This window comes from Urocitellus parryii, chromosome 5 (assembly GCF_045843805.1).
Source record: "Urocitellus parryii isolate mUroPar1 chromosome 5, mUroPar1.hap1, whole genome shotgun sequence".
Taxonomy (NCBI): domain Eukaryota; kingdom Metazoa; phylum Chordata; class Mammalia; order Rodentia; family Sciuridae; genus Urocitellus; species Urocitellus parryii.
Window position 1 is genome coordinate 107,424,214 of NC_135535.1, and position 11,879 is coordinate 107,436,092.

The 11,879-nt window shown below is 46.9% G+C and overlaps 1 protein-coding gene across 1 annotated transcript; it reads left to right on the forward strand.

Annotated features, from left to right (window-relative positions):
- Nucleotides 1–8,869: 8,869 nt before the first annotated feature.
- Nucleotides 8,870–11,879, forward strand: Pianp (PILR alpha associated neural protein). The gene is made up of 5 exons (XM_026403306.2): nt 8,870–8,909; nt 9,182–9,690; nt 10,430–10,511; nt 11,294–11,515; nt 11,858–11,879. Exons 1-5 carry the CDS (start codon nt 8,893–8,895, stop codon nt 11,877–11,879), a joined length of 852 nt encoding a protein of 283 aa, XP_026259091.1. The 5' UTR covers nt 8,870–8,892.

Sequence of the window (11,879 nt, forward strand, 5' to 3'; positions counted from 1 at the left end):
AAAGGAGCTGATTATTTGCAACATATATAACTGTTAAGAGATTAGTATCCAGCAAACCTGGTGACACATGCCTAAAATCCCAACTACACCAGAGGCTGAGGCAGGAGAATCACAAGTTGGAGGCCAGCCTCAGAAATTCATTTTGAGACCCTGTCTTAAATTTAAAAAAAAAAAAAGGACTTGGGATATAGCTCAGCAATAGAGCACTTGCCTAGCATGTGTAAAGGACATGGGTTCAATCCCCAGTACACACACACACACAAAAAAAAAAAAAAATTAGTGTCTGGAATATATTTAAAAACCACAAACCAATAAGGAAAAAGGAAAACAAAAGAAAAAAGAAAAATCCCAAATGACCAGGCATTTCCCAGGAAAAATTTAAAGCTAATAAGCATATAAAAAGAGGCTCAACTGCATTAGTAATTAGAGAAATGATCAACAAAACCAAAATGATAGACTATTATATACTTACTGGACTGATAAAATAAAAATAAGAAGTCTAAAAATACAAGTGTTGGAGAGAATGTAGGTCGATGAGGATTCAATGATTGATGGAAGGAGAGTAAGTGGAAAACAATTTGGCACTCTCTCTCAAGATTATTATTCTTATACTTCACTTAGCAGTCCCACTCTAGAAAAACTCTTGCATATGTGCAGGAGAAAAATGCAATGATGTTCATAATAACATAAAATAAAATAATTTATAAATCTACAATAGAAGAAGAGATTATGTCTGGTATAAGCATACAGGTGGCATACTTTATTTCAGCCCATGAACTCTAGATAGAAGCAAAAATATGAATAAATCTTGGAAACATATTAAATGAAAAGACAAGTAAATATTCCATAAGACTACATATAATGCAATGTCTTTTAAAATTTTTTTTTTTAGCTGTTGATGGACCTTTATTTTATTTATTTATATGCAGTGCTGAGAATCAAACCCAATGCCTCACACGTGTGAAGCAAGCGCTCTACCACTGAGCCACAACCCCAGTCCCAATATCATTTTTATAGAACTTGAAAGTAAGACTGAACAACATTTTGTTTAAGCTTGTATCAATTTGTGAAAAAATTATATTATTAAAACAACAAAATAAGACTGGGGGGAGTGCCATCATCTCTCTGGAGAGTAAGCCTTTGTGAGCCGCTTCCAATCCCCTGCCTGGAGCATCTGGAAGCCCCAGGTCTGCCCTAGGGGGTTGCAGTCTGCCCCCTTCCTGCCAGACTAGAGGGGATGGGGGGATCCCAGCAGAAGGATGGCATTCCCTTCACCCTAGTTGCCAAACAGTACCCCCACCCTCTGGACTTTCCTCCTCCCTCCATCCCAGAGGGCTCTGTACTTCTCAAACTCTTGATCTTCTGATTCCTCTTGGGTTGAAACAGACCAAGTCTTCCCCTAGGCACCCAGTTTGGGGGTGGGGGGGTACTGTATTTTTTTTGACATGCCTACCTCCCACATGTTCCTCCCCCATCCCATGCTGCCAACTTCTAACCCCAATAGAGACTCTGTGCTTGTCTGTTTAGTTCTGTGTATAAATGGAATATTGTGGAGATGATCCCTCTCTGTGCCAGCTGGTTCCCCTCCCCTCCTTTTAAAAAAAAATTTTTTTTAGTTGTAGATTGACATAATATCTTTATTTTTTATTTATTTTTATGTGGTGCTGAGGATCTAACTCAGTGCCTCAGAAGCAGTAAGGGACCTTTGATTAAAAACAAAAACATACAAACAAAAAAACTAAAAAAAAAAAAAGATAATAAAAAGTCTTAAAATAACAAAATGGTAAAAAAAAAAAAAGTTTGGGGATAGTAATTATAGAAAGAAAATAGGGGATGGGAGGATGAAGGAATCCCATGGATGAAAGTCACTGGCAAACTTAGTCCTTGAGTTAGGCAGTGATCAAAATCATAGAGCCAGATAGTAGAATGGTGGTTGCCAGGGGCTGAGGAGAGTAGAGCAGTACTGGAGAGTTATTGTTTAATGAGTATGGAGGGTTTTTTTTGTTTTGTTTTGTTTTTTGTGGTGCTAGGGATTGAACCCAGGGCCTAGTGCATGTATGCAAGGCAAGCACTCTACCAACTGAGCTATATCCCCAGCCCTGGAGTTTTAGTTTTATAAAATGAAAAGAGTTATGGAGATGATGGTGATGTTTTTACATTATGAATGTATTTAATACCATTGAACTGTACACTTGAAATTGGTTAAAATGAGCTGGGTGTGGTGATGCACACCTGCAATCCTAGCAACTTGGGAGGCTGAGGCAGGAGGATTGCAAGTTCGAGGCCAGCCTCAGCAACTTAGTGAGACCCTGTCACAAAATAAAAAACAAAAAGGGCTGGGATCTAACTTAAGGTAAAGCACCCCTTGGTTCAACCTCCAATGCTGCATATAAAAAAGAAAAAAGAGCGGGGGAGAGAAAATTTATATTGCTATTTGTATACATAAAGAAACTCTGGAAGAATACATAGAAATGAGCCACACTGAGATCAGGGATGAGAATTGGAAGGGAACTGGGTGGGGTGAAAACTTTCACTCTATACCTTTCTATATATTTAAAGCTTACTTTAAACATGCCAATGTGTTACCAGTTATTACCAAAATAATGAATTTTGAAAATTAAACTGTTTATATTTGAGTTGACCAGAGAGAAAGTGAAGGAATGGTGGGGAGGAAATGTAGAGAGGGCAAATGGAAGCCATCTTCTGAGAAAGCTTTGCTGTAATGGGAAGCAGAGCAGTGCAGATGCTGGAGGCAAACACATAGCTGAGGAGGATTTTTTTTCCAAGTATTTATTTTTTAGCCATAGTTGGACACAATACCTTTATTTTACTTATTTATATGTGGTGCTGAGGATTGAACCCAGGGCCCCGAATGTGTGAGGCAAGTATTCCACCACTGAGCCATGACCCCAGCCCGAGGATTTGTTTTAAGGTGGGAGAAATTACAGCATGCTTACATGCTGCTGGCAATAATCGAGTCAGGAAGAGAAAAGTGGTGCTGCAGAAGAGGGAGGGACAGTCACTGAAGTAATATATTTGAGTGGGTGACAGGGTCTAGAATTCACATAGAAGGAGCAACAGGGCTGGGAGGTGGTGGTAGAAGTGGAAAAGATTTTCTCTGCTTTTTTCTATTTTTTTCAGAAAAGAAGCAAGCAAGATTAGCTGAAAGGGAGAAGAGTTCAGGACATTGGACATTGAGACAATTCACCTTGACAGATACTAAGATCATATACCTGAGTCCAGAGGTGATGATAAAGATACCATAGAGGGCTGGGGTTGTGGCTCATCAGTAGAGCACTTGCCTAGCACATGCAAGGCCCTGGGTTTGATCCTCAGTACCACATAAAAATAAATAAATAAAATAAAGGTATTGTGTCCAAATACAACTAAAAAAACTTAAAAAAAAAAAAAAGATATCATAGAGTCAGAGGACTACTGGGGATTGGACCCAGGGCCACTCTACCACTAAGCCATGCCCCAGCCTATCACTCTATATTTGTCTCCCTAACTAAATAATAAACTCTACAAAGGCAGTGGTGACTTTTTTTAAAATTTAGGGGTGGGGTGTACCAGGGATTGAACCCAGAGGCTGAACCACATCTCCAGACCTTCTTATTTTTATTTTTTAAATTTTGAGACAGGGTTCTCACTATATTGCTTAGGGCCTCGATAAATTGCTGAGGCTAGCTTTGAACCTGAAGTCCTCCTGCTCTGGCCTCCCAAGCTGTTGGGATTACAAGTATGTGCCACCATGCCCAGCTGTAAAAGGTATTTATACTAAAGTAACTATTCATCTGATAAATGTGACTGGTCCACATCAGTCACACAATGAGTTCACTGAAAGCATATCCTCAGGATGCACTAGGTTCACTGGACAAAGATGTGGCAGGTTTCACACAAACTACCTCACATGGCTCCATGGTCCCATTCCCATCTAATGTGCCACTGGGAGACACTGAGAGGATGGCTCACTCATTTGGTATTTGACCTCAAAAGAAGGGCTGTCAGGGACAGGCAAGGAGGAGGACAGTCATTGCAGATGCTGGTCAGAATAGCAGGCTTCCTTCCGGGAGGCAGCAGTGCCAGGCTAATGATGGTAATAATGCAGCATAGGAAGGGGGAGAGTCTGGAGGGGTGTGCATGTCAGCAAAGACTCAACCTGAAGCTGTGGGCAGAGATCAGGGAGAGCAGGCAGATAGATAGGAAATTCAAGATAAGAGCAGAGGAGAAAAGGAAAAGAGTTTAGAGTGGGCAAGGGTCCTAGAAGGAGTTCACTAAGCAATAAATATTGAGTATCTGCCATGTGCCATGGTACTGTAGTTGGTAGTATAGGGTGTAGTTGGGATCTAGGGTGAACAAGAAAAATGAAGTCTCTGATCTCAAGCGTATGTGGGAACAGACACTAAAGAGATATAAGATCATTCCAGAAAGCAATGGGTCTGAAAGACAATGAAACAATGATGAAGCAGAATTTGGGGACCATGTTAGATTTTTTTTTGTGTGTGTGTGTGTGTGTGTGTGTGTGTGTGTTGTGGTGCTGGGCATTAAACTCGGGGCCTTGTGCATGCTAGACAAATGCTTTATTACTGAGATATGCCCCCAGCCCCCCACTTTAGATTTGGAGTAGAGATCTGAATGGCAAGAAGAAGTCAATCAGGTAAACATGGAGAAAGGGGTAGCAAAATATTTCAGGAAAAGGGACTCAAAGTGCAGGGTTGTTAAGAAGATAATTTCTGATGTTCTAGAACAGTAAGAAATCTGATTTGAGCCAGGTGTGGTAGCCCAGGCCTGTAAACCTAGATAATTGGAAGGTTGAGATGGGAGACTCACAAGTTCGATTCCAGTTTCGGGTATTTAATGAGACTATTTCAAAATAAAAAAATAAAAGAGCTGAGGCTGTAGTACAGTGGTAGAGTGCTTGCCCAGTATATATAAAGCTCTGGGTTGATTCCTTACTACTTGTCCCCAGCCCACACAAAGAAGTCTGATTTGTCTTTGTGTATGAATGGGAGTACAAGTTGGTGGGCTTCTCCTTACAAGGTGTTCAGATTTATTCTAAGTATAATAAAAAGCCACTTGAACTTTTAAACAAATAAAAGCATGATATGATTTAGATTTTTGAAGTATTACTAATATTGTGGAGACTAGTTTGTAAAGGATAAGCCAGAAATGAGGGACCAGTAAGGAAGCTATTGTGATATTCCACATGAGAGTTGATAGCTTGGACCAGGACTATAGCAACAAAGATGAAGAAAAGGGCATGAATTTAGGACATATGTTGGATGCAGAGCCCATAGAACTTGCTGGGGAACTAAACTAAAGGAAGAAATCAGTAAAAACAAACCATCCTAGGTTTTTAACCTTAACTAGGAATTGTCATGTCCCCACATGAGGAACACTGGGAAAGCAATGGATTGCGGGTGGGAGCATTCAACACATCTATTCCAGTCACATTAATTTTTCATGGCTATTAGACGGAGATGTCAAGTAGGCTGTTGGATAAATGTGTCTGGTGCTCTGGATATAAATTTAGGACTCACTGACATTTACATAGTATTTAAGCCCTGGGACTGGATGAGATCACTGGACAGAGAATGTAGAAAGAGAAGGCCAAGCCCTAGAAGGCTCCAACATTTAGAGGCCAGAGCTGAGGAAGACTAAGAAAGAACAGCCAGTGGATGGCAACTAGGAAGAGTGCAGTATCCTAGAAATGCAACAAGGACAAACAACCGTAACATAAAAGAAGAGTATGGGGCATGATAGGTTGGGAGTAGGGCTAGGGAAGTCTACATTTGGTAAAGAGTTTAAGGAAGGCCTGCCAGAAAACACTGGAGCTAAATGAAACTGGAATAAAAAAGGTGAGTCATTGTGAAATGTCAAGGAAAAGTATTCCAGATAGTGGGAACAGCAAACGTAAAAGCTATGAGGTAGATTCAGTTTGTCTTCTAGATCAGATCCACTGAGGCTGAGACATAGAGATCTTCAGGGAAGAAAATCAGATACACCCAGGGACCAGATTTTATGCTGCCCTGTAAGTCACAGTAAGGAGTTTGGATATTGTGAGTACTGGAAAAGCCAAGTAGAGTAATTGGGACCTGATCCACTTATTTTAAAGATCATTTGGGTTGCTTCAGGGAGAATGCCTTGTAGCAGAGTCAGCGATAAATAGGGGATACGCTGTTGAGATACTCCAATGCTGTTGTAGGAGCTTTTCCTCAGTCCCTCTCTGCATTATATCCCCACAGCCTTGAGCTCGGCCCTTCTCTACCAGGGCAACATAGAGTTGAGTACTCAGGAATATTGGGTGACTCAAAATCTCAGAACTACCTGGGGCAATCGTGTGTGTCTTTGGAGTTCGGTGAGGGGCGGGAAGCCAACCACCAGAACCCCTTCAAACTCTCGCTGCCTTCTCCAGTCCTCCACCCTGAAAACACTGGTCTCCACTTCTGCAGCGCGGCAGCAGGAGGGTTAACCCGTGAGTGGACTACAGACAGGAGGGGGAGAGGCGGAGACCGAGCCGTAAAAGCTGCGCCGAGCACAGCCGAGCTGAGTCGAACCCAGCCGAGGGGAGCATCTCCCGCCGCCACCGCCCCGCGCCCTGAGCGCCCGCCTCCCTCCGGCTCCAGCGCCTTGCAGTGGGCCAAACCTCCCGACCATGCCTCGTGCCCCACCTGCTTCTGCGACCCCCCAGTCCAGTGCAACCTCGAATGCCTGCAGTCGTCTTATCTCCGCACTAGGCATGCAGGTGAGTGAAGGGGACCCTCACGTCCCCACCCGGAGGGAGCCCAGCCCTGCCCTTCCCGGCCCGCGCCCTTTTGCACGACCCTAGTCGGGCCCAAGCTCCAACCCCCAAAAGCTGGCTCTCCACCTTGCCCTCCATTCCTCTGCTGTCCGGACTCCATCCTGCTCTCCCTGGTGCAGCAGTCATCGTCTTCGCGGCTGCTTCCATTCAGCCTTTGGCTCTGCCCGCGGGCTCCGTGCATCTTTCTGCCTTGGGTCCCCTTTTCGCTTAAGGCACTCCCCTCCCTTTGCCGACCACCTTTTCCTGGTTTTCCCCACTCCCACCGCTTTCCAGCCCTGTCCGAGAGCGGGAGCCCGTAGGATGGGCGGGATTAGGCGCAATGCTGGGGATGGGGACCGGCTCCCGCACCCCAAAGCTCCCGCCCCACCCCCAGCTCCTCTCTTGCGCACAACAGGTCGGTGAGGAGCAGGAGAGTGTGGGGGTGGCGCGCCAGCCGGGATACTGCGGGCTTCCTGGAGGGGGTGACCAAAGGGGTATGGGGTGCTGGCACTGGAGTTGACTGTGGTAGGGAATGCATCAGGCGGAGGGACAACTGGGTCCTGGAGTCAGGTGGCCACAGATGAGCCCTTCTCCGCTCCACTGGTTTCCTCTACCATTGCTCCCTTCCCTCCTCTAGCCTCATTCTCCCCACCATGGACCCAGCCCTCTCACTTCTATTCTTTATCCCTTTTCACCATGCCCCAGCCCTGTCTCCATATCCCTTTAAATTTCCAACTCCTCCATCTTTGCCGTTCCCTGTTTCTCTGCCCCCAGTCCCTTCCTCATTACGTCTTCTGTATTCAGTTTTCTCTCCTCTCTCACTTATTTCTCTCTATCCCTGATCTATCCATCTTTCTCTCTCCCTTCCCCTTCTACTCTCACTTCTCTGACTGTTCTACCTGGACCCTTCCTCTTCCTCTTCCTGCCCCTTGACTCTTTGCTCTGTTTCCCCTCCCTGACCTTTTATCCTATTCTTTTCTCCCTTTAGCTTCCTCAGCATTTCTGGTCTTGTGTACCCACTCTCTCCACTTCTCTCCCCAGTCTATTCCTTTTTAGGGCTGCTTGCTCTCCCTTACCCTGCACTCAACCTAGGCTTAACTTCCTTTTTGTCTCTCTCCTCTCTTTCCACGCTTGACCAGCCTTCCCTCTCCCAGCCTTCACCCACTTCCCATCTCTCCCCACTGTCCATTACCCATTCCCTTGCCCATACTTGCTTATCTTATTCCCTTGCTGTTCTCCGAGGGTATTCAATGTCCATATTTTAAAACACATATATCATGTCTTTATTCACTCTGGGGAGGCTGCCCCCTGGATCTAACACCCTCAGCTCTGAGAACATGCCCCTCTTTCAAAACCAACCATCCAGATTCTCCGAAGACTCTACCCAGGAGAGCTACATTTGAGGGGGTGGCTTCTTCTCAACTCAACCTCTCTTTAGAGGGTACCTATGCATTTGGATGATTAAACATTAAGAGCAAAATTATATTCTGTAGTTTTTCTCCCACCCACCTCTCTTTCCTTCTATTTCTCCCTCTCTTCCTCTTTCTCTCCTGAAGATGCAGATGACTCCCAGGGCAGATCATAAGACAAATGCTTGGGACTACAAGTGGGGTGGGAGGGTTGGAAGGCTCTCCTGTGCAAACACATGCACATATTTGCTGGGATTGCCTTCCCTTCCCTCCCCCAACCCTGAGACTCCCTCCCTAGCGGTAGGTGCTCAAGGAATCACAAGGTTCTTGGCTCTAAATTAAGATCCAAGAAAAGCCTAAGCTGTGGGCAGAGGAAGTGAGAAGGAAGGAAGCCAGAGAAGAAAGAGTAGACCTTGGGGTATGGAGGTAACAGGGACCTGGGAAGTTGTAAATGGGGCTAGGGGCTAGTGAGGGAACCACTTTGGAAGGTTTTTTTTTTTTTTTTTTTTCCCCTAAAAGAATGTTAAGCATCAGCGGATCCTGGAAGTCAGAAGCATGCCTTGCAGCCATTCACCCTGGGAGGGGAGATGGGAATAGAACTGGTAGATGAATGAGCTGGGGAAGTAGGGCTGTGGTGTGACCACCCTTTTTTCCCCCAGTAAAGGCTGAAAATCTGGGTCACAGCTGAGGAAGACCTCAGACATGGAGTCCAGGATGTGGTAAGTTTGGCCCAGCAGGGGGAGCTTGGAGACCTCGTTCCCTGGGGGCTTGGACCTTTCCTACCTAGGCCCATCCATGGCCTTCCATCCTGGGACCTAGCCCCTAAGACAAAAGGGAAAAGAGGCCAGAGTTTATCCAAGGCCTGCCTGCTCTCAGAGAAACCTGGAAGGAGGCAGCCTGGGATTTCTAGTGTGAGCATGTCCTCACCCCTACACAGGTCCACACCCCTACACTGGCCTGTGTCTCACCCATTTTCTCTCCCTTCTTACAGGCCTGCTCTGCTGCTGTCCCATGTCCTTCCTCTCTGGCCACTGCTGTTACTGCCCCTCCCACCGCCTGCTCAGGGCTCCTCCTCCTCCCCTCGAACCCCACCAGCCCCTGCCCGCCCCCCATGTGCCCGGGGTGGCCCCTCAGCTCCACGACATGTGTGCATTTGGGAGCGGGCACCTCCACCAAGTCGGTCCCCTCGGGTACCAAGATCACGTCGACAAATTCTGCCAGGCACTGCGCCCCCTGCTACCCCATCAGGCTTTGAGGAGGGTCCTCCCTCATCTCAGTATCCCTGGGCTATTGTGTGGGGCCCCACAGTGTCGCGAGAGGATGGGGGGGACCCCAACTCAGTCAATCCTGGATTTTTGCCCCTGGACTATGGTTTTGCAGCCCCCCATGGGCTGGCTACTCCACATCCCAACTCAGACTCCATGCGGGATGATGGAGATGGGCTCATCCTTGGAGAAACACCTGCTACCCTGAGGCCATTCCTGTGGGGGCATGGAGAAGGTGAGGGGGCAAGAATAGTGGGGATATGAGGGGTGGGGAGGCTGGTTGAAGACTCTAAGGGAGGCCTTATTTAAGTTTTTTCAGTGAATGTGTCAGGCTGTATCCTGGCATGGATGCAGAGATGAAGATGTTTTCTGAGTCCTCAAGGAATGCAGGTCCACTGAAGACAGATGTGTAAACACTCAGGGATGAGTCAACATAATAAATGCTCTAACAGAGGCAGAAACAGCCTGTTGTTAGGAAAATAGAGAAGTAAGAGAATACTTATGCCAGGGGATTAGGACACCTTCAGAGAATTGACATCTGAGCTGGACCTTGATACAGGGGGAGTATCCAGATAGAAGTACACCACAGTGAAAAAGAACGACAAGGGTGATATCTTGGCTCAGGGAGTGCCAGTAGAGGGATGGGGCCAGTGGTATAGGGTCAGGAGAGGGCAGAGACTAGGACACTTTCACCCTCTAATTTCTATGCAGAGAGGTATGTTCTCTCTGATATTGGTTCCTCATCCTAATCACATATACATGTAACGTTAGGTGAAATACATTTGGGAAAGTGGAAAATAGCTGAGAACTTGGGAAAGTTGGTGATAAGAATAAAGAGGGAGGCTTCAGAGAAGCAGAAAGAGTTGAGCAATGTGGGTTCATACGTCAATACTCCTTAGTCTAACCCCATCCCCACTGCCTCTTGGCTCCTACCTCCTCAGGCCTCCCTACAACTTTCTCCCCACCCCAATCAGGTGTGGACCCCCAGCTCTATGTCACAATCACAATCTCCATCATCATTGTTCTTGTGGCTACTGGAATCATCTTCAAGTTTTGGTAAGCTGGCGGGGAGAATGTTGATGGTGGATGGGGACTGAATGTTTGCAAATATTTGGAGGCTGGAACAGGAAGGGGGACAAGAGCAGCAATTTTGCTGGGGTTGGGGTAGGAAATAGTAGATGAAGGCAAGACCTTGGGAAAGGTAGTGATTTGAGTAGGGGAAAACAGTGAATCAGTGCAGATTCTTTCTTACAGAGAAGTTCAAGGATATTGGGAGGAAAGGGGCATTATTTATGTGTACTGGGGGCTTTGAGGGGACATTTCTCCAAGACACAAAAAAGTGATCCAGGCTACAAGGCTCTTTCGTAGAGCTACCAGGCAGGAGGAAGAAAATCTGGAGCTTTCTTTGCACGTATTTAATATTGGGTCACTCAGTCCTTCACACTTTACTGAGAGAATCATTAGACTCAGATGTCCAGGTCATTAGCTGACTTTGAACTAGAACTAAATGTGCCACATGCTATGAAGAAGAGAAATTGCTTTTCTCGCCATGCATGGGGGAGTGGGCAAATTTAGGGTGTTCTGTGTTGGTGGGGAAGAGGATACTAATCTTGTGGATCTGGATCAGTTTGGGAGCATGATCTACATTCCTGAGCCCCCTGGGAATGGTTTTATGGGCCTATAGTTCCAGGAGATTTAGTATAGGGAACTGTCAGAGGCCAGTTTCTTTACCGTAGGATGTTGGAAGTCCCTGGAAAGGCTGGGGTGACCAGTGCTATAGGCCCAGAATGGGGGCTACTTGAGTGTGTGAGAGGACTTCTTTCCTTCCCATGTACCAGCTGGGACCGCAGCCAGAAGCGGCGCAGACCTTCCGGGCAGCAAGGTGCCCTAAGGCAGGAGGAGAGCCAGCAGCCACTGACGGACCTGTCCCCAGCTGGAGTCACTGTGCTGGGGGCCTTCGGGGATTCGCCCACCCCCACCCCTGACCATGAGGAGCCCCGAGGGGGACCCCGGCTTGGGATGCCCCAGCCCAAGGGGGCTCCAGCCTTCCAGTTGAACCGGTGAGGGCAGGGGCAATGGGATGGGAGGGTGAGGAGGGAAGGCAACTTAGGCTTCCAGAGCTGGGATGGGGGTGTTCCCTTGGTGGGTAGCCTGGTCTTTCACAGCCCTTGGCTCTCTTTCTTGGTCTGGTCCCAAGCCTTCCTAAGGGGGACCAGGCCAGCTCCTCTCTAGGGCGGGCCCTTCCTTCTCCCACTTTCTCAGGCTCTGTGTCCTATTCTCATGCTGACCTTTAATTCCTACTCTGCCCTCTTAACCCTGAGCCCCTTTTCTGTCTTGAACTTCCCCTTCGATTGTGGCCTACCTCTTGGTTCCTGACTGTGCCCTTTCCCTCTTCCTCTCAGGATTCCCCTGGTGAATCTGTGA

What these genes read in the sequence shown, in the direction of transcription:
- Pianp (XM_026403306.2), top strand. An exon ending in CCTGTGGGGGCATGGAGAAG is followed by an intron (nt 9,691 to 10,429) that starts GTGAGGGGGCAA and finishes CACCCCAATCAG; the next exon opens with GTGTGGACCCCCAGCTCTAT. An exon ending in CCAGCCTTCCAGTTGAACCG is followed by an intron (nt 11,516 to 11,857) that starts GTGAGGGCAGGG and finishes TCTTCCTCTCAG; the next exon opens with GATTCCCCTGGTGAATCTGT.